Source organism: Asterias amurensis, chromosome 4, assembly GCF_032118995.1.
Source record: "Asterias amurensis chromosome 4, ASM3211899v1".
NCBI lineage: Eukaryota > Metazoa > Echinodermata > Asteroidea > Forcipulatida > Asteriidae > Asterias > Asterias amurensis.
In genome coordinates, this window is record NC_092651.1 from 9,039,768 (window position 1) to 9,063,638 (window position 23,871).

General features: G+C 39.4%; 1 protein-coding gene across 1 annotated transcript in view; it reads left to right on the top strand.

Annotated features, from left to right (window-relative positions):
- LOC139936630 (RNA-binding protein 26-like) overlaps positions 1-17,847 on the top strand; it is a 30,138-nt gene extending 12,291 nt beyond the window's left edge. Inside the window, 11 exon segments of the mRNA XM_071931483.1 lie at positions 41-175; positions 1,075-1,460; positions 2,391-2,525; positions 3,853-3,972; positions 4,885-5,127; positions 5,773-5,916; positions 7,126-7,266; positions 10,931-11,101; positions 11,921-12,007; positions 13,149-13,295; positions 14,427-17,847. Coding sequence (XP_071787584.1) covers positions 41-175; positions 1,075-1,460; positions 2,391-2,525; positions 3,853-3,972; positions 4,885-5,127; positions 5,773-5,916; positions 7,126-7,266; positions 10,931-11,101; positions 11,921-12,007; positions 13,149-13,295; positions 14,427-14,516 — 1,799 coding nt within the window. The 3' untranslated portion in view covers positions 14,517-17,847.
- Positions 17,848-23,871: the final 6,024 nt, after the last annotated feature.

Consider the following 23,871-nt stretch of genomic DNA (forward strand, 5'->3'; position numbering starts at 1 on the left):
GACACTGGTCACTAATTGTAATGTATTTGATGTTATTTAGGGGAGTCACAGCAGCCCCCACCTGATGGCTACAATCCAGAGAATCCTGCCCTTGATGCGTCACCATTTTACGCCCCCCGAGCCAACCTGCGGACCTTAGTAGGGGTGCAAACTGTACCACTTGCTGACAAAAAGGGTAAGGAATAACACCACCTCCCTCCACAATTTTGCCTTAGGCCCGGTTCATACTTTCTGCAAATGCAATACAATTTTTACGTCACGGGGCTGTTTTTGCAGTGAATGTTTCGTGGGAGTTGAGCATGACAGTAATAATACTAATAATAATGGCTTCTTATATAGCGCTCAGGTCCGTCACGCAGTGACGCTCATCGCGCTCCAACATTATTACCCATGGGGTGGATTTCACAAAGAGTTAGGACAAGTCTTATCTCAAGTTAGGACCAGTTACTCGTCCTAACTTGGGACTATCCATGCAATTTGTGTATCTCCTAGGACTAGTCCTAAAGTTAGGATTAGTCCTAACTCTTTGTGAAAACGTCCCCTAGTCCCTGGGAGTATACAGCCCTGTGCAACAAATGCGCTACTCGGCTAGATCAATTCCAAGAACCATCTGTGCCCTCACAGGTACCCGTTTACCCCGGGGTGGAGTGAAGCACAAGTCAACTGTTGAGAACTATCCATTGCGAATTTGTGACATAAAACTTTGTATCCCATTGGTAAGGAAGTATGAACCAGGCTTCATACTGGGTTTTTTGTGACAAGTAAAAAATATGGCAGTCGACGACGAGAACTCATCAGGCTTGTGGAATTACTCCTAAAGGAATGCTACAAAAATATCTTGAAAATGAGGATGCACAACACATTGTTACATTTAAGAATTGTGGCCTATTTTTCCGTGAATGTTTTGTCTACCTGCAGTTTTTTAATTCATTAATTTTCAATTGTTTGGTAGATACGTGCGCCATATAAGACTTTGGTAACATATATTATACTTGATTTAGTTTTATACAACGATTCATTTTGTCTGTCAATCCAAGAACTAAACAGTCATTTTATTTTATTTGTTCCTGTCAGATATTGAAGAGCTTGAGGCAGAAACTAAAAAACTAGAGATGGTGAACACTCGTACTGTACTCGTCGACTCTCCACAATCAACGAAAGATCCTTCTGCCGGTGACTCAAGGAATGTTGTTGCTTCTGCGACCTCTTATCCCGCAAGCCGAAAGAGGCCATACGAGCCTGACACGTCTGCCCAGGGTCAAGACAGTGGGGCGTCACCGAGTAAAATGATGCCAGACTCCACGAGGAAGGTGATCAGTGGCGGAGAGTGGCGGCCAAAGAAGACAAAGATCACCCCAAACAGTAGGACCTTGGAGATCAAGAAAATACCAAGGGAGTTGAATAGCATCGCCAAACTGAACGAACATTTCCAGAAGTTTGGCGTTATTAAGAACCTACAGGTGGGATGATAATAGTAATATTAATTGATATTTAAACATGTAGCACTTTACACACCCGAAGGGTGTCTCAAAGCACTTCTAGCATTGGTCACTGGGCCTTTTAATTCTTTCCTTAAACCAGCTCGGCTCCCTAGGAGTATAGAGCCTGTGCAACAAGTATGCGCTACTCAACTAAATCAATCACAAGAACCATCTCTGCCCTCACAGGTACCCATTTACCCCTGGGTGAAGAGAAGCAATTATAGCGAAGTGTCTTGCTCAGGGAAACAACTGTCACGACCGGGATTCAAACCCACACTCTGCTAAAGAGAAACACCAGAGCTTGAGTTCGGTGCTCTTAACCGCTCAATTTTCGCCGCTAACCCGTAAAATATGCTTGCCGTAAGCACAGAATTCCCTGCTTCCGTAAGCTCCGATTCTGTGCTTACGTTAAGCAGAGCCATGAAATTGGGCCCAGAAGGCAACTCAAGCTTCAAGACCTGTTACCAATTTCATGGTTTCAGTGCAAGCGCCGAATTTCTGCGCTAGCTGTGAAAGTGCAGAATGCCTAGTAATGTGGAGTATGCACAAGCACAAGCCAAAATTCCATTCTTACTCGTGAAATTTGCTTGACGCAAGTGCAGAATTCCCTGCTCCCGTAAGCACCGTTTCTTTGCTTATGGTATTCAGAGCATTGAAAATGGGCTCGGCTTACTCTCACCAAACGCTTCTCAAAAAGCTCTTTTAACATTCCTCCCGAGCAGACCATTATTTGTTGTTGATTCTTTTTCTTGTATTTTCTCAGAATCTTCTGGTACCGGTTCAGACATGGACTTGGCTCTTGTCATGAAATCTGAACCAGTTCTAAAAAATAGTGGAACCACTCAAGCCTTTCCAGTACTCGGTCTTTAAAAGAAGTTCACCTTAATGATAATGTTTGTTTGCTTTCAGGTTGCGTTTGGTGGACAGCCTGACGCTGCACTGGTTACTTACAACACGCATCTTCAAGCGAGGGCAGCACACAACTCGATTGAGGCTGTTCTGAACAATCGATTCATCAAAGTGTTCTGGCACAATGAAAACCAGGTAGGATAATCGCGATTAATTAAATTTGACATCATCAGTCTTCAAACACTGTCCAATTTATTGAGTACTACCTGGGGAAGTAGGAAATTGGCCGGGACTACAGTGGAGCAAGAGGACTTCTCATTATTAAAGGAACACTTTGCCTTGGATCGGTCGATTTGGTCTTTGAAAAGCGTTTGTAACCGTTTGTTATAAAATGCATATTGGTTAGAAAGATGTTTTTAAAGTAGAATACAATGATCCACACATATTTGCCTTGAAATTGCGTGGTTATCCTTTTACTTTGCCAACCAACACGGTCGGCCATTTATGACTCCCATAAATGGCCGACTATGTTTGTTTGGATCATTAAAATATCTTTCTAATCATATGCATTTAATAAAAAACGATAACAACTGCTTTTCAAAGACCAACTCGACCGATCCAAGGCAACGTGTTCCTTTAACTTCACTGCCATAGAGTTGTTTCTAGGTGGTCTCAGCGTATTGACTAGCCTGCTCTACATGAAGTCATCAGCAATTGTTGGCGATTTTCCCCAACTGCATGTTTTTTTCCCCCAGAACTTTGTGGAGTTTCTTGAGTAATCCTTTCCTTTGAAAGTACCGATGAATCCTGACTTTGAAAAAAGACAAAGACAACAAAGGTTCTAGTAATAAAACTTGGGGCTTGTTATCTTGTGGGAAAATATGAGTATGCACTCGCTGTGATCTGTAAAACCTCGACCATAAGCCACGGTCGATAATCTGCCATGGTATGCTTGAGTCTCAGGGGTGGATTTCACAAAGAGTTAGGACTAGTCTTATCTCGAGTTAGGACCAGTTACCCGTCCTAACTTAGGACTATCCATGCAATTTGTGTATCTTCTAGGACTAGTCCTAAGTTAGGACTAGTCCTAACTCTTTGTGAAATCTACCCCTAAACACTTAGGTTTTCCTTCTTGAGCTGATAACAATGATAAACAACAGTTGGAGACTGTCCTGTCTTGTATACCACAACAACCCCTGGAAATAGAGACATTACGAGCATGAAATCCAGTACCTTCTGTCCATTTGGCATGTGCAGGTGAAGTTACACGTCAGCCATCTGAGTGACTGCAAAACAAATTGAGATTGCTTCGAAGTTCTAAGCAAAAAATTGGGTGAAAGGGCAATCCAACATGTTTTTTTTGGGGGGGGGCCTAATTACCAATTGTGTACCTTCCCTTTAAAGTGGTTTTGGTTGGCAGCTAAATTTATGGGCGACTGCGTTTTTTTTTATTCATGTTCAACGCCTTGTTTGGGATTCTTAGTTGGATTTTCATTTGGCACAAACTTGTATTCATTTACAGGATGGTAGTGAATCAGCCCCTAGTGGATCAGAGAAACCATCCATCAAAGACCGATTGGGAATCCCAACCAAAGACCAGCTGACATTCATCAAGAACAAACCTGAAGCCAGTGCAGAGAGGGTAAGTCTTGTACTTTGTTTGTTTGTTTGTTTGTTTTTAAATGATTTTCTGGTCAAGGGAACTCGGAAAACTTCCACAAGTAGTTTTATCTTCCAGTATGCCCTAATCCTCCACTCAGATGCTCGAACTACTCCCAGTTTTTATAGTGCACTCTGCGAATTGTGACTGTCAATGCGTCACGCTCCGCATATGGTCAGTGCAAAAGTTACATTCTAAACTTTGTGCACGCAAAAACAAAAACATAACCTAACCTCATTGACTTAATGCGGCTGGAAGATAAATTTGTGCGGCCTCGTGGGATATGGGGCGCTGAAGCGCTAGATTTTCTTGAATTCCACTTGCGCTTGTGTGATAACTTATGATAAACACCAAGCTGGCAACAGCAAATCTACCTCATACAAACATTGGTTTAACGTCTATGAATCTGAATTGCACAAATCAAGAAACTGTGACTCAATAACTAGACAACAATACTTATTCTAGTCATTGTGAAATCAGCGGATAGCTTGGTTTGAACCTACAACCTTCTGATTGCAAGTCCTGTAGTCTAACTACTTGACCAGGGGTTCTTGGGCCAAGCTAGCAAGTATTAAAGAACACTCAAGTAGGATTTAAAACTTTGTATGGTGGGAGTATAATCAGGCGGGTTTTGTGATAGCAACTTTTATAAATCTCTCATGAAAAGTGGTGGCATTTAAGCAGCCCCCATCAACAGAGTCCAGCATTCCTTCTGAAGACGATCAGTTGGTTGTCCTGGCCTAATTTTGTACAAGGTCCCTTACACAATGAGTCAGCACATCATCGCTGTTGAACTTGTCTCACACTAAACGCTCTGGGCATATTATTGGAAATTTGTTTACTGCAACCCCCTTCCCCCTAATAATCACGTTTTTATCCCTTTAAACAAAGCAGGTTGTTGTCACCAAAGGCTCAGGAACTAGCCTGTCCAAAACTGTGTACAACCCAGCGGCGCTGAAGTTAACATCCAGCACCCCATCAGCCCAGGCTGCTTTCCTGGCAGCCAGTAAGGTGTCGGCAGCCAAGGAGGCTGTACGTAAGAAGCATGACGACCAGCGTAAACAGATGCAGAAGAAGCAGATAGAGATCCGCAAACAGAAGCAGACGCTTCTTGTCAAGCTTATTCAACAACAGAAGGTTAGTTTTCACAGTTCTGCTGACTTTTTTTGTCTTCCTTTTTACCATGCAAAACTGGAGGTTTATGGTTTTTTTTTTATGGGCCGAAGGCTGCATTTGTAAGTCATCTTGACCCGATTTAACCTGGACTTCCAGTTCAAACGAGTTAAAAGTTTTATTTTGAAAAAAGGTACTGGTGAAATTTCTTCAACAATGCATTCAATCACAATTTGAAACAAGGGTGGGTTTTTCCGTTGTTATCTCCCGATTCCGATGACCGATTGAGCCTAAATTTTCACAGGTTTGTTATTTTATATAGAAGTTGTGGTACACAAAGTGTGGGCCTTGGACAACACTGTTTACCGAAAGGGTCCATTGGCTTTAATATCTGTTTATTGTTCATCTGTACATATTTTTCCAGAAACTTGCGCATAATAAATGAATAAATGAATAAGTGGGTAAGTAATTGGGAGAAAATAGGGAGACCGCCAACATAGGGCTAGATAAGATAAACCCAGTTGGCAGAGTTCAGGCACGATAATTTGGAGGTTGCAGGCTCAAGTCCCTTTCTAAACCATTTTTCTTTGTTCAACCTATTATTATTTATTATTGGTTGTTGCAACCAACACACGTCTAATTGTTATATTTTTTCTTTCGGTTGAATAGTCGTTTCTTGAAAAGCTTGAGAATAAGAGCCTCCCTGCAGAGAGTCGTGCTGAAATCATGGGCTTTATCAAGAAGCTGTCGGAGCAAGTGGACAAGACGAAGAAAGAGTTGGAAGTCAGGCCACGTCGCAAATCACAAACTGAGGTTTGAAATTATTATTATAAAATCTTTTTTTGTCATTTGCTGCCCAGTGCTGACTGGTTTCAGTGATGACAACTTTTAAGCCTTTTGCGATTTAGTGTGTGGTGCCATTACTTGATTGATAGGCAGTGAACACTCAAATGGGATTGTCCAGTCTAAACGACAGTGTTGCTATATCACATGCTTCATAGAAACCTGCAAGCTAGAGCAAGTTCCAGTGTGCACCATGAATAACTTAAGGTTGACTATTTTGACTCGAACCCAGGCTAGTCAACCAGTGGTTAACTACTGTGGTCAACCATTAGGGACCAGCTTCGAGTAGCCCTGGGCGAATTATTTGAATATCCGGTTAATGGCGAATAGGTTTTCCTATCCGTAACCGCGAATGCCTTTTTTTTTCTTAACCGGATATCCGCATAGGGCGCGAATACCTACTTATAAACCGGATAGTTCTGTAATTACAACCAAGTAAGCGAATATTCTTTAATATCCGAATATCCGCGAACGTCGGGCAAAAATTGATATGAATGTTTTGTCTGAATCCTTATGAAACTTCTATTAAGACAGCATAAAACAGCATAAACTAAGTATTTAACTATGCTCACCTCCATGAAGAGTTAAAACAATGACATTTCTGATGTAATTTGTTCAAAGATTACAAAAGTTTTCCTTCACGTAGAGTCAATCACGATCAAAAGAAAAGTCGCCATCTTTAAATTAGATCCGGTCATTTTTATGAATGAACCGAGTGACACTGTCTAAAACTAATATCAATCCGCCCATAAGATCTCATTCACAAACGAACAGCACCCGCTAGCGGCGAAAAAACTATTCGAATATCCGGTTAGTTTCGGATAGTTGGCCAGCGGTATCCGAATAAAAAAATTTCACTATTCGCCCAGCACTAGCTTCGAGCCCATGGTTTCTTCACTGGTCTCAATAGCCTGTTCCATGCTAACATGTGCAAAGCGCAGATGGATCCACTATAGCGAAAAGGTGGAAGGCAATGGTGTGCTTAATTGAATACAGTGGTACCGCTGGTTGACTAGGCTTCCAAACAAATCAATTTGAGTGAGTTGCTGGTCAATAGTCGACTAAATGTGTGGCACTCGAACTTGCTCCTAGATGGTGCCTTGCCTCAGTGCCCCCTTAAAGGCACTAGGATCTTTCTGTAATACAATGCTTATGAATTGCATATCTGTTTGTTGACAGTGCCAGAAGGAGTTACTAGACACGGAGCTAGAGTTGTACAACCAGCAGTGTGATGGTGGGGACGCTACTGAACTTTACAAGAGGGTCGCTCAACTACGTAAAGAAATCAAGACCCGCAATGCATCACTTAGCTACATGAACGTGAGTCAACCCAAAAGTTTTACTCATCAATATGAGTTGTTGTTGTTGTCGTGTTGTTGTTGTTGTTGTTGTTGCTGTTGTTGTTGTTGTTGTTGTTGTTGTTGTTGTTGTTGTTGTTGTTGTTGTTTTTTCTGTGAAAATAATGACGTTCTTAAGTTTATGATTTGTGGTGAGCTTTGTTCATGTTCATAACATTCATATTTCAATATATGTAGTCCAAATCAGCGATTGTAATTTTATTTTTTATTTTGACAGTATTTCAAAGCAGTATTTGCTTAACACACATCAATTAAAACATGAGTAGTATGCATTTGTCATTCTTGATCCCTGATGCAAACTTTTGTATCATCTGACATCCACTGCTAAACTATATAGGATTCAAACTGTTACTCAAGCTCTGGGCCTAATTTCATGGAGCTGCTTGAAGCACAAAAATTTTGCTTAAGCCAAAAAATCCTTGTTAAGTTAAATCAGATTACCGGCCAAGACTCCACTCCATTGTTATGCTAAGTAAACAGCAGCTAAATACCTGTGTATATTGCAGGGAATTTTGGCCTGTAACATGTGTAAAATAAGCAAGCTATTAGAGTGCTTAAGCAAATTTTGTGTTTAAGCAGCTCTAAGAAATTGGAGTAGCAGAAACACGCTGGAAAGGCAAAGGGATGGTAGACCTTGAGAGAGGACGAAAATTTATATTCTCTGGTGCATCCAAACAAGGCCAAGCAGGTGTAGGGGTTCTCCTTAATGACAGTGCTTATAGGTCTATCATAAGCTATGACACTGTTAATGAGCGCATCATTTCCATCAGATGCAGAGGCCAAGGACCAAACTTTACCCTATTTCAAGTCTATGCTCCAACTTCAACTTGTTCAGAGGAAGATATTGAAGACTTCTATAACATCCTCCAAGCTAAAGTAGAGTCGGTGCCAAAACAAGACATTTTAATTATAGCTGGAGACTGGAACGCCAAAGTTGGTCAGGACTTTGAAACCTGGAGTCCTAGTATTGGCAAACATGGCTATGGCAGTATAAACGATCGGGGAGAACGCATTCTACATTTCTGCAAGGAAAACAAGTTAATTGTGACCAATACTTATTTCAAACATAAAGCATCCCGCAAGTGGACCTGGATATCACCGGATCATAAAACCAGGAATATGATAGACTTTATCTTAATCAGAGATAGGTGGAAGACATCTGTAGAAAACACCAGAACATTTTTGAGTGCCGATGTTGGGTCTGATCATAACCTTCTGATGGCCAAGATCAAAATCAAGTTTAAGATGGAGCCAAAGGCACTTAAATGGAAGAAGTGGGACCTCCACAAACTCGCTGATCTGGAAGTAAAGCAAAGGTTTCAACTACAAATTAAAAACAGATTCTGTGTCCTTGAAGACGAAGTCGACACTAGAGAAATGGATACAGATGCACTCATCCAACACACTAACAACATCATAAAGGAAACAGCAGATACAATCCTCAGTATCAAAATCAAAGAGAAAACCCTGGATTTCTGACGCAACCCTTGACCTGACCGCCCAACGGCGTAAAGCAAGAAAGGAAGCTCTGAAAGATCATGACCGGCGGCGATTGTACAATGAGCTGACAAGAAAAGTCCAAAAGAGCCTGAAAGGTGACAAGGAGAAGTGGTTTAATGACAAGTGTCAGCAAATAGAAAACAACATGCAACAGAACAAGAGCAAAGAAGTCTTCAGCACTATCAAGATCATAAACAAAGGCCTTGACAGACAACCGATGACCAAGTGCATTCGCAACAAGCAGGGTGAACTACTATCAAACGCAACAGAAATTAAACAACGATGGTTTGAATACGGTCAGACACTATACAACCATAAAACTGGGGCAGATCCATCAGTCTGTGCAGACATGCCATCAATGCCTACTGACAGCGAACATTCAATACTCCGGTCTGAAATAGTGGAAGCTATTCACAAGCTTAAAGCAGGCAAATCTCCGGGAACAGACGAAATACCAGGCGAACTACTAAAGATGGGAGGCGATAAAATGATCGACACGTATCATCGCATTTGCAACAATATATGGACATCTGAAAGGATTCCGGATGAGTGGACAAAATCTATCATGGTCACATTACCAAAAAAGGGAGACACCAGTTGCTGCGAGAACCATAGGACCATCAGCCTTATCAATCATGGCAGCAAAATTCTCCTAGAGATAATAAAAAGGCGCATGAAACCATATGTCGAAGCTATTCTGTCAGAAGAACAGGCAGGTTTTCGAGTGGGCCGCAGCACAGTGGAACAAGTTTTTGCCCTAAGACTCCTCATCCAACACCGATTAGAGAAACAAGGTGGAAAGGATTTTGCTGTGTTTGTCGACTACACAAAAGCATTCGACCGTGTATGGCACTTTGGTTTGTTTGCTGTCTTGCAACAATATGGTGTCCCTGGAAAACTAATCAACATCATTAAGGATCTGTACAACAAGGCTAAGAGCTGCATCAGGATAAGCAACGAACACACCGACTGGTTTCTAACTACTATAGGGGTGCGGCAGGGTTGCCTGTTATCTCCTGACCTGTTCAACTTTTTCTTGGAGAATATCCTGACAGAGGCTTTTGCTGAGTGTGACCAGTGTGGGATTAATGTAGACGGGTACAGACTGCAGGATCTACGCTTTGCAGACGACATCGCTCTGATAGCAGAGTCAGAAGCTGATCTCCAGAATTTACCTGACAGAGTGCATGACACCAGCAATAAGTACGGAATGGAGATCAATGTACCAAAGACCAAAGTAATGGTTTTCACACTCGATGATCAAGACACAACATCAAACATCACAATCAATGGTTCAGCACTGGAGCAGGTGTCACAGTTCAAATACCTTGGTGTGACTCTGACACCATCCAACGACTCCTCCTGTGAGATCAAACAGAGGCTGATGCTAGCATCTGTGGTACTTGGAAAACTTCAAAGAATTTGGCATGACAAATACGTAACACAAAAAACAAAACTGCGGCTCGTGAATGCACTGGTTTATCCAGTTCTTCTGTACAGCGCAGCAGCCTGGACCATCAGGAAGGCAGACCAAAAGAAGTTAGAAGCTTTCCAAATGCGCTGCCTGCGCAAAACCCTGAACATCTCCTGGCAAGACAAGGTGCGAAATGAAGAGGTGTGGAGGAGAGCGTCAGCTGGTGGTAACCCACCAGAGTTGATCACTTCACGCATCCACAACATCCAACTTTCCTGGTTTGGCCACATAGTGAGAATGAAAAACAGCAGACTTCCAAAATGCATCCTTCTTGAAACAGTAACTGGAAAAAATAGACGGGGTAGGCCTCGGAAGAGGTAGGAAAACGACATCATCATGAACAGCACCTTCTACCTGGAACATCAAAGAGCGCAAGATAGGCAAGAGTGGAAAAAGAAAATTCGTAGAGCCAACATCCTGCGGGATACAGTGCAAGATTGATTGAGAAGAAATTGGCCCCTAGTGTGTCCAATTGGCTGAGTGTGTTGTGTAATGCATGTAAAAGAACCCAGTGCACTTATCGTAAAGAGAAAGAGTTTGCCTCGGTCATCATGGTTTTTATTTATTCCTTAAGTATAATCACTAAAGGATACAAAAGCTTTTGTGATAATATTTGATTTAAACATTGTACCTTCTTGTTATTACTTCACAGGCACAACAAGCAGCAAGGGGGGCGTCGGCTAGAGGGCGTGGGCGAGGTCGGGGGCACAGCCGCCCACGGCGAATGAGTCACTCTACCACAACGATTGACAAACGCCCCAGGGAGCTGACCATCAGTGGGTTTGAATCGGACGACAAAGATGAAGTCTTGACATATTTCAGTGTGAGTATCTGTCTGATTAGAATCTGTGTTTCAACGAGTTAACCAGCAGCTGATTTCACGAAACGCTCGGATTAATCTTATCTCGAGTTAGGACGAGTAACCCCTCCTAACTTAGAGTGGGTCCTTAGATTAATCCTAAGTTAGGAAGAGTTTGATGAAATCGACGGGAGGGTCTAAAAGTTGTCTGTGCATAAGAGACTAAAGGCTGGATCACACAAGACAAGGTGTGGGTCGTTGATCCGCCATTTCATATTCGTTTTCAACAGTCCGAGTGTGCTTCAGGAAGATGACTGTAAGAACAAAATACAAGCGATAAAATTATGTGAATGTCAATACCAAAACACCTCCAGCCCTAAAGCACTAGAGAGCTGTCGATATTACAAAACCGACCCCCTGAAACGACCTGAAACGATCCCCCTTTGAAGTAGTATAATTTTAGGAGGTAACTTTCCACCCCAAAATTTGTATTTTAAAATAGCTTCAGGCATGAAGCCTTTCTCAGGCATCTCGAAGCACACAATTCTATGCAAGAAGGGTATTTTTTCTTTCATTATTTTCTTGCAATTTTGATGACCAATGGAGCCCAACTTTTTACAGGTTGGTTACTTTCTGCATATGTTGGGGTATACCATGTGAGGACACTGGTCTTTGACAACTACCAAAAGTATACACTGCCTTTAAGTGACCCTTGCTGGTAATCTGCTAAGACAGGATCTTTCTGTGCTTAGCATCATTAGACAAGTTAGACAAGTCCAACTTGCTTGTGACTCTCATTCCAATATGAAGATCTTGTCCTTGTCGTTTGCCATTGTTATACAGGATCTAGGTGAGATAGAGAATGTGGATTACAACGAGGCCTTAAACACATACACCATTGGGTTCAAGACTCGACAGGAAGCAGAGTTTGTAAGTACTCAATCGGGACTGTAATTTCATCTTTGAAAGGGCAAGGCCATTTGTTTAGTTAGAAAAGGGCATTTCCATTAGAAGAAAATTGAAGTCAATGGGAAACTTTTGAAGGTGCCCAAAGGCCAAAACCAGGGGCAATGGAGGCCATGGTCTCCAGGGCCTACATGTAACTTGAGGCTCCGTACTTTCTGCAAAATGAATTGTCCGCACAGCGCTGTCTTTTTTCCCCCTGGAAGACTCTTTTTTTTTTTTTTTTACTCAAGTATTTTTCAAAGATGAAACCGTTTGCATAGTTCTTAGGTTCGAATCCAACCTAAGTAATATGCCTGTGGATGATTTTCCACAGGACTCGGGGGGAAAGTGCTGATGATTCTGCGCTTCACACACATTGTCATAAGTAATAAGGGAACAACTGTGACAGGACTCAGTCTTTACTGTGTGGTTATGACTGGGTGTGCGTCTGGCTACTGTAATTAACTCACCCATGCTCTGACTAGTTGCTAGTGGCTGGTTTATATCCCTTCAAAAATAAAGATAGCGTGGTCAAACAGTTTTTAGAAAGTAAAAGAGCACTTGAGTAGCTGTTGCTTTAATAAAAAATTGTTGGAGACAACACCCTTTGAAGTTATGTAGTTTTAGAGAAAGAGATATTTTTTCACCATTAAAAATTGATTCTGAGATGGGCTTCATACATGAAGCCTTTCCCTGACATCTGAAAGCAGACAATTCTATGCAACAAAGATGTTTTTCCTTTCATTACTTTCTTGCAACTTTGATGACGAATGGAATTTTCACAGGTTTGTAATTGCATGCATTTGTGGGATACACCAAGTGAGGATACTGGTTTTTGATAACCACCAAAAGTATATACCCTACCTTTAAAGGCAGTGGACACTATTGGTAATTACTCAAAATAAATGTTAGCATAAAACCTTACTTGGTCTCGCAACTTCGATGACCGATTGAGCTCAAATTTTTCACAGGCTAGTTATTTTATGCATATGCTGAGATACACTAACTGTAAAGGCTAGTCTTTGACAACTACCAATAGTGTCCACTGCCTTTTAACACTCTCTCAATTAACAATACAGGGAATTCATGGTGTGTTCATTGTTGTTCCCCCCCCCCTACTTCTTAGGCAGCGAAAAAGGGAAGTACCTTTAAAGGGAAACCTCTCCTTATGGTGTGGCATATTCCGAAGAAAGTCGTGTTAGCCACCGAAGAGGCGGAGCCTGATCCAGCCATTGATATCATCGAAGTGGGCGGCGACCTGGACGAAGATGAGGTCAGTCAGTCGTTAACAAACCATCATAGTATAAGTTCATTTCCTCACGAGGTCACGCCACTGCCATGACAATAAGCTATTTTAAGACATGTTGGACACAATACTACGACACTGTTCGGCTTGGGTAGATCTATTCGTATACACCCAAACCAAACCAGCGCACTCCAATAGTGTCCACCATTTCTTGTTTTGATCGCACACTCAACCAGGCGTAGTATTCTTCTAAGTTGATTATGATTTGCGATTTTTTTCTTCTATTTTTTCCTTCTTTTTTGCCTTTGGAAAGATAAGAAAAAAACATACAAAAAGCCTTAAAAGTCTATGGAAGCTTTCACCATGCTTTACATGTATGTCACTTGAAAATTTGCCTCCTTTTTTCCAAGAAACAAATATGCCTGCACTAAGAGTACAAACTTACACGTTTCATAGTATCAAAATCACACAAGAGTAATGGTCAGATATGATGAACTGTTTTGATGTAAGTTGTAATCATACTATTGAAAGTCATTAAGTGTAGGTAGTTAATAACATGGAGAGGTTTCGCAAGAGTGCGGATACAGATACAGCTACAGATATAATAACCGTATCCGTTCACGTCAGCTGCGTGCTGGATTTTGTTTAGAAAACTATAGGTATGTTTCACTTGAGTGCGCTCGCATTCATCAGGAGTGTTTTTATGACTAACATGACCGATAGAGACCCTGTGTTTTATACACTGCATTTTCTCATCGTTTTGCTTGCAAATGACTAACAATTTTCTATCTATATCAAGCATGATACAAGTGAAAGCAATTCCGCTGGAAGTGTTTTTGATCTGGGATAAAAAGACAACTAAAAGTCTATAAAACAGTAATCGTTTTTCTACGACGTGTATGAGCTCCAGTATCCGAGGCCAATGTGTGTGCAAAATAAGATAGTCGCGGATACGCGTCACACACAAAGTGTCGACGTATCGGTATCTGTATCTGTATCCAGACACTTGCAAAACCTCTCTAATGTCCCACATTTCTGATGTTGGAGCTGCTTGAAATTTAGGTTAAGAAACATGACTGTAGTAATGACAACCCCAAAACAACCCCTCCCCCCCTCATCTCCCCCTTGTTGCCCCCATCCCCAAATCACCCCTAACAGGATGCAGTAGACATCAACGATGACGATCTTCTCCTTGATGATGATGAAGAGGATGATGAAGATGCTGAGAGCAGAGGATGGCGAAGATGATCAGAGAAGATTCCACACTCGGAGAAGTCAACCTCCTCCTGCTTCCTTTTGATATGAATTTATAATAAAAATAACCCCGTATATAAGAATCTTTTTCTGAATCCATCAAATTCAAACAGCCCATTTGATTTACCAAACTGGTACAATGTACATTATGAAGGAGTTGACATGGCATTAGATAATTTGATGCACAGCTTATTTGTGGCGCTGACTTGATAGAGAATGTTGGGTTTCCAAACCTGAAGTTGGAGTTTGATGAATTCAGGGACAGAGCTTGTGCATAGTGACATTATTCAAGTTGGGCGCCCTCAACTAGAGGTCAAATGAAGGTTGCTCATTGTCGCGTATACACAGCTGTATGCTTTTCAATGCTTTATCATTGACTTACCTAGATGGCGTCTTGATGACGTCAATGCACAAGGTCCATTGTAGATGTATACACTGAGGTCCTACCAGTTGGTATCGTAGGGGAATGTAAGATCAAAACACACTGACTGTGAGTCAGCAATGAAAGTATGTTCTCTGTCATCACAACATATATCGTAAATGTGGGTTTTCTTTTGGTATTTTTTCACTTAAAACTCATATTAACATGGAAGGTAATTTTACTCTGTTGATTTCCGGAAAGAATTTACAAATTTATTTGTGCTTAGCACAAGGACATTTGCTTAAATCTAGATGATGTCAATGAATAACGTTGTTTTGGTAGGGATGGTGTCGCACTTTGCAGCTTTTTTATAATTTTGTTGTTCTTTTGGCTAGTTCAGCCAAAACCCGCTGAATAAAATGAATCCAACAACATTACCACCCTTTTCAAACTGTGCCCAGTGACCAGTAAATATTAAATTGATTCACCCATAATTTTGTTTTAAATATTAGCACTACCTTGTATCAGTTTTATCTTAAAATTTTGTCTTAAAGTGCTTGTTAAGGGCAATATCAAAAGTTATTAAACTATATAATTGTTGAAAACAATTTATCTTTTTCTTAAAATGGATAAAGAATGAAGATGTATGTAAATGTGTACATTGCAGACATAGTGCTCAACGTACATTATGATTGATGTGGAAACATGAATACACATTGACACAACTTTCTTGCACATCAAGTAAACTACCGTGTCCTATCAAAGCAATAATGAAACACTTGTACTATAGCACATAAAAGTGGTGTCAACATTATTTCTGCTCTCGTCCCAATGAACTCAACTGTCAAAGATAAGTCAAGTTTGTAACCAAAACCAGTAAACCACTAGTTGATAATGTGTTTTACGAATAAATGCACATTAACATGTTTCAGTATATTTACGTTAACGCACAGTTCAATTTTGAAATGCATGCAGACTATGGTAATTTGACTCCTTCAGAAAGTTGACCAATCGCAGCTAATAGTTGATTCTGTTCTAACCTGGTTGGTCAAAAGTTGTCCATTGTGTGTTCCTGGTTTTCATTGCCTGTGTTAAAAGCCCGGTTCATACTTCCTGCAAATGCGAATGCGATACGAAAGTTGGCGCCACATTTTATTCGCAACAAATAGTTTGCAGCAGTTGGGCGGTGCAAAAACAGGGCTGTACGTCAAATTCTCTTCGCATTCCCAGGAAATGTGAACCGGGCTTAAGGCCGTGTCCAAATTGGTGGCTTTGGCTATAGCTGGGTTGTTAAGGATGTTGCTATGGGTATCTTATACTGCAACACATGTTAACATGGCGATGAAGCCGCAGCCATTATTTGTACGTGGCCTTATTTGATAATAATAACTAGGAAGTCCTATATTGGTAATGATGATAATGGAACTGGCTTAAGTCAAGGTTGTGTTAAAATGGTGCAGCAGAGGTTATTGTGTCGATGATATCAAGCGAGTAGAATGTGAAACTTTGCATGGTGGAAATACGATATAGAAAGGTTTGCCGTAACACTATGTAATGATAATCTCTAAATGATTTGGGGTGATTCCGACCGAAGTGTCAACTTGAAACCAACAGTTCTTTTTAAAACCATCCCAACTCATTTAGAGATTATCATTACATGGTGTAACTGCAAAACTTTCTGTATGAAGGTCAAACTGCATATGAATTTAAAGCTGCGAGTACATGATAGTAGTACATCTGCAATTCTAATAATCTGGTTTGGCAGTAGTGAACCATCAAACTTAATCACAGTTAAAAATGTACCTTTTAGAAAGCAGTTCAAGCATAAAAACATGCGGCCATTTTCTAAGTTGACAAAACAGCATCGCGTAGCATTCAATAAACACAAACTCTAACGTGTACTTCATATTCAACGCGCAGACAGAATGGTGCGGGTATATCCTTGCGGTCCCGTCACGTTTGTGCAAGCAGCATCCCCAGTGCGCCCTCTAGTTCTTATATATAACTCTATGAGTTCAAGTATTAACTTGATTAGAATAGAAACAATTGCCTGGTTTATGATATGTTATAAAAAAATAATTGCTTTAATCCACCATGAATGATTCAATGTTGAAAATTAAATGTGTTGATTGGGTGCAAGTACATTCCATTTTGTTACACAGCCTGATTGACTCAGTGATCAGTTCCAAACAATCTGAACCAATTCAATGGCAGTATGACGTTTATAGAATGCTTTGTCATGTTTTGTTCAATCATAACATTGGGGAAAAATACATTTTAAGTGAAGGTTTAGCCCTTACCCAAAGTAGGTTTTAAATACAAGAAAAGTGTGCACACTGTAAAAACAAATTCATTAACCTTTGTTGTTTAAACTTGAGGTGTTTTTAAGGTGTATGTTTTGAACACAAAAGGTGAAAGAGATTTCTTAACAAAAATTTGATAGCAGTTCCTTCTTTGATAGAGCATGAAAATGGTAAATAATGACCATTGATTAAAAGAAACCTATCTTACCTGTTTGACACTAAAAGTGCTGTACATGTTTGCTAGGAAATTGAATAGTAGTTAACTGTTTGCATAAAGAAGATGCTTTGAAAATTGACCTTTTTTACAAAGCATACACCAATTGTATATTATTTAGTGTAGTACTTGCATTTACAACTTGTTGTTACTGTAAATTGATTGATGAAAAAAGAAGATAAGATTAAAAGAAAAGAAAAGAAAAGGGGATTAACAGAAAGAAAAAAAAACGAGAGAGAAAACATGAAAAAGAAACATGATTAAACTGGTCATTCTGGTTAAGAAAAAAATGAGAAAGAAAGAAAAAACCAGAAAAGATTGATATAATTTGACCAGTAATACTTTTAAAAAAGGGAGGGAAAGTTCTGAAAAATGATCAGAACAAAAAAAACAAAAAAAAAAACATGTACAAAAGAGAGAATCATACAAGGTCTGTTGCAGCATCACAAGAAGGCAGTTCCGTGGTTGATTGATCGTGAAGTGATCTAGCCGTTGCGTCATCGGAGAATGCCAAGAGGAGGTTGTTAAGTTGATTGAAGGCCTTCAGGTCTAGATAATTCCAACTCCGTCTTCATGCTGAGTTTTTAACTAGAAGGAGATCAAGGTTGCAGCATGATCAGCAGAATCAAGTTCAAGTCCCCTGCTTATGTCTTCAGATGGCACTCAAGAAGGCCAAGAATCAAGAACAAGTTCTGCTTTTAGCATAGTTCATAGTTCAGTGTCACCAAAGTGACTCTAAATCCGCGAATTTGTTTTTAACAAGATGATTGGCTGACTTGATGACAAGATGTATCTCAAGAAAGATTGACAGTATAGTATCACCTTTTCCTTTGTAATTTTTGTTTCTCTTCTCTCTTTGTTTTGGGTGTTTATTTGTTTGTTGTGATCAATTCATGTTACTTTAGATAAAAGATGATCACCTATTGTTTTTGTTTTCTTTGTACTAATATTTCCCATGTTGTTTGTGCTGTTGGTTTTGTTCATTCACTTTTCAGTTGTTTATTTTTGTGTTATTTTGAAAAATACTGCACATTGTTTAATATATTTGTATTAAATGATTTTTTTTGTTATACTTTCAATTATGACAGGATGATGAGGATGGGGTTGGATGACCTTTCACAGGTTCAGCGTAGTTTCTTCTTTCCATTTGTTGCTGTTCAATGGTGACCGTGGTATGTTGAGTTTAGATGATGTTTGACGCCCAGTTCATACTGTCTGCCATGTAAAGCGAATTATGACGTCGCAACTTTCACAGGTTGTGTTGAATATTTCCTTGTGAAACATACACTCGTTACAGTTGACACCACCACAGCTCACTGACTAGTAAAGTTATAGTTTATTTTAATTGGTTGAAATAGTAGACACGATAGTGTGCCCCCCCCCCTCCTCTCAGAAGATTTTAGGGGATACTTCTGTATAAGTGGGGGCGAGATTGTTGGAGAACGGGAGTGTATTTTTTATTTGCATGTATCGGTCATGATACATGTTGAAAGGTAACACAAATCCAATTTCATCTTTACCGAATTTGTTTTGTTTGCCAATGTAATCTTTTTTTAGTCTACCTGCTCAATGCAAAACGATATTTCTGCCAAAATCCAACTGAGGTCTTTGTTGGCTGCCAACTTACAAATGGACTTGTCCTCTTGTATGTCAATATTGCAATTTTAAGAGTCTACTTGTGTGGAGTCTACCATCTACTAGGAATTAACTAATACCATGTCTCGTAACTTGAAGTGTGTAAAAAGAGGTCAACCATTTTTTTCAGGGATAAATACTAACCACAAATTTAAGTGCACAGCCCTGTACTCTTGTGTTGCCATGGCAAAGAACATAGTTTGCAGCCGGACTAGATTACAAAGTGACTGATGAGTTGCCGTGACAACGCATCTGGAAAGTGTGAGTGAAGATCACTCAACCTACATGTACCTGTGAGATTGCACTTTTTCTTTTCAAAGCGAAATCGAGATGGCAAAATAGGGAGATGACCTTAAGCCATAGAGCTATATAATATAAGCGCACATGTGGAAAAATTTATTTTTTATTTTTTGTGAAAGTGTGTAAATTATCTGGGGATATATATTTAATGACAAACTGTACTGTTGGTAATACGTTTAGGTGTAAATATCCAAACAATTTACAGTATGTGCAAGTATGAAATTAAGTTTGGGTAAACAATGAACCATCAGTTCTATTTGGTAACTTGTGTGTTACTTAAATACAAAAGACCGCTAATTGGGTAAATGTAATCCAACTAATTTCTCATTAGTTTAAACCTGATAGATGAGCAATTATGAAGTTAATACCAATACCAATTTAGAGAAACATTTGTGTAGAAAATAGCACTTTTCAGTTTACCACTGCTTGTTTAAATTGCTTTATTCAAAAATAAGCAGTTCGCACACAAATGGACTTTCACCAAAAACTACACCAAAAAGAAACAAAGTGCTGTATTCTCCCCGAGACCTGTAAAAAAAAAAAAAAAAAGGTATTTTTATGAGTGGGATTTGAACAGTTTCTATAGGAATCGTATTACCTTGTTCTCCTAATGAATTGCCTTATCCACTAGACTACCAAAAGTTTCGTTTGATTAGAATTTTCTTAAAGTATTGTACAAAGAGTACTAAAACCAAGTGATGTTCTTTATTCCTGATGCAAAATTAATTCTATTAGAACAATGCAGTTATCTCTATGGGCAAAATGCGTGTGAAATGTAATATCTATCTTTCTATCATCTCTTACGAACACTTCCACTACGTCCGCAATAGAGGTCACGTTCCAGAAAGGATTGGCCAATCAGCGTTCAGTTTTTGGAGAGCTAAAAACAAGTGCAGAAGTTTAGCAGACGATAATTAATTAATGTGACATTTTTATTGTTTCGTTGCCACGCCTGGGTGCATTATATTAAAACAGTGTTCATTTACTTAGTAAGTTTTAATTGTCGTGCCGTTATTGCTGAAGAAAGCGGGCCTTTTATGTTACTTTTTTGAAGGAGTAGTCGTACTGCATGTATTTCTGGAAGAATGTTGAGAAACAGGTGAGTTTTTAACTACATGTATATCACCTTTTGAATTTGCTAGTCAATAATCCTGAGTATTTGTTAATTGGTTCAATGCTACCTATGTGTAAATTGGGTCAGGTAAAAACTGCCCCGTTTTTAGCCACGGTTGAAAAAAAAACTTCTCCCCAATTAAACTCGCTCCTTGGAACAATACTATCCGTTAGTGAAATAAATACAACGTGCCCAATCTCCGGACAAACATATATCAAGTGAGTTTGCAGTAACACCGTGTAGGCCTACTTGTATACATTTTGTCACCGCACACCTCACATGTTTGTACACACATCACATGCAAAGTTAAATCCTACTTGACGACCATTATTAGTATAAGAACAACTTGTTTTGCTTGTTTATCAGAATTTGGCATGGTCTACTATATATAACCATAAGAATCGCTGGAATGGAAAGCTATTTCATTTGCCTTTTTAGAGAAAATGAGATTTTATACTTAAAAAATCAACTAATTGACAATTACTCGGTTGTTAATCGTGGTTATGTTTCCTGCGTCATTTTATACTTATCACTTACTTATCACCAATTGTTTCAGTCATAATTGTTTAAGTAGTCAACTCGTTACTCGCATATACTTTACTAATAAGAAAACACACACATACACACTCCCAGCGATGTTGATACTTGTTAATGTCAAATTTAATACCTTTTAGGCCTGTCGTAATAAGTTTAGTTGTCTGTATTGCACGTATTCCCCCTGGTGGAGTGTGTTTTGAAGAGACAAGCAGAGACTGAGATACACAAAGTTAAGCCTCCATGGAAGACTCGAGTTGTTGCCAATCCAGCTTGTTGATCCACTGTAGACAGGATATATTTATAACAAGGAGACGCCACTTCGGAAACAGCGTACAAAAGCCGTGCTCGCACGCCGCAAATTCACCAAATCATTCCCACGGCAAAGCCAGAGTAGGCACGCTCTTGTAATCTCCGCAGCATAAAGCAATCGCATTATGAACACCGCGCCACATCTATCATCATTCCCGATCACCAAATGGGCTGAGTGGGACATTTGAGGTTGATTGATGTGTGCAGTGTATACTGTCTTATTCATCATCATCATCTTCATCATCATTATAATTTTGTACAGTTCTGTTTGGACGGATGCTGGTTAGGGGTCACTCGAGTGTGACAGTTTTGGATTTGAACTTGAGACCCTGATGAAGTTACTTTTCTCGTGTACGGAATAAGCCTACCCACGCAGCATCTCCTCACCCACGTTGACAATTATAAACATACACGTTTTGTCCAGAGGTAAGTAATAAGTATAGATCAGTTATGTACTCACTGACCAACCAACCGGTCCACACTTGAGTTTACTAAAAGCACACACGAGACACTACTTTCCAATGTCAACTTGGTAGGCTAGAGCTGTACTTAGCAGGCTCAAAACACTTGACCAAAATGGGCTACGTAAAACAATGAACAAGTTATGTTAGATTATTTTCTGCATAACTGTTCACCAGCAGTAAGCGACAATCCGCAATCGGCACACGTACAAGAAAAGTATGCCATTAATGCGCTAAACAATCAATGAAAGCACAATGTATTTAAACCATGACCACTTGTACTTTAGTAACTATGACAACTATCTGGCCTTAGCAACCAAAGCCACGCGTTATACTGATCATGGACACAAATCCAATGTTTCAATACAATTTCACTTTTCAATAGTATCATTATTGTTTATTTCAACCTGACTGTTTTGGATTTTATTCTTTAGTCTAATGTCAAATTTGTTATACCATTTATGGCATACGCCTTTCAGATGCGAAGACACGAAATTATTGCATTATGATTATTTGACAACAGCAATATTATATTTGCCGATAAAATCCATTGGTTAATTTTATTCTATGTGGAATTTAATCACATAAGGGGAAAGAATAATTTCTTGGTAATTACTTAAAATAATTGTTACCATGGAAAAAACTAACTTGGAAATGAGCAAAAGAGAGCTGTTGATTGTATAAAACATTGTAAGAAACCGCTCCCTGTTATAAAATAGTTTTTGAGAAAGGAGTAATTTTTCACAAGTTTGATTTCGAGACCTCAGAATTAGATTTTGAGTACGAAATCAAGCATCTGAAGGCACACAACTTTGCGTGCCAAGTGTGTTTTTTTGTCTTCCATTATTGTCTCACATTTTAACAGTTTTGTTATTTTGTGCATATGTTGAGATACATTAAGAGAGAAGACTGGTCTTTGGCAATTATCAAGGGTGTCCGGTGTCTTTAACTGTATTCAAGATAAAACTTATCAGCATAATTTCTTAGTGATCTTGTGCACATTCTTTGACCGTGATTTATTCAGTAACATTTATTTCAATGCTGTAATTCATTATACAAAAGCACATGTTGAAAATACCCAAGTAACGCAGTAACAACAAACATATTTGGTGCACAATTATTCAATAGTAATTTGCTGCTCCGCTGAAGCTGCCCTCAAAAACAAAATGGCTACTACAGTATATGCATGGTATAACATAAGCTCAACCATCATTTGAATATTGCTGTATAACTCTGTTTAGATTACCCAGGACCAAGCCTTGTTCAAGTGATACTGTTTCAGTCACAATTTGCATAAAACGGTCAACCGAGTTAATGGATTAGAGATTTCAATTTAATTCGACCTTATCAGAAAAACAGCTCATCAACAAGTTTATTCATAATCATAATGTACCAGTTACTGAAACAAAACTCATGACCAAAAAGTAAAAAAACTATAGAAAAGGAGCACTAAATACATTCTGAGTATGTACGGTGAAACGCATCTACGTGTAATAGATAACTTGGGTCTAAAGCAAGCTTCATCTCATGTTTTAAAGGCACTGGATCAGGGCTATTGGTAATGACTCAAAATAATTGTTAGCATAAAACTTACTTGGTAACGGGAAATGGAGAGCTGTTGGAAAACGTTGTGGGAAACGGCTCCCTGTGATAAGTGACATCATTTTTGAAAAAGAGGTAGTTTCTCACTCAAATATTTAAAGACTTCAGGCCTGAATCCTTTTTTAGGCATCTGAAAGCAGACATATTTTGTTCAGCAAGGATATTTTCTTTCATATTACTCTTGCAACTACGACCAATATGTCTCAATTTTTTTTATATATTTTTTTTCCAGATTTGTTAGTTTATGTTTATGTTGGGATACACCAAGTGAGAATACTGGTCATTGACAATACATGCATTACCAAAGGTGTCCATTGCCTTTACAATGACATGACTGACTTTTAGATCCCTAGTCAGAATACATAGAATTGTGCAACGGAGACGTGGCACTGGAGTATACAGCCTTTGTTATGTAAATCGAAACTAATTTCGTGAACATGTAGACATCATTTGAATAAATGATAGATTAATTAAACGGCTGAGCTGTGGTGTCAACTGTCACTGGTGTATGCT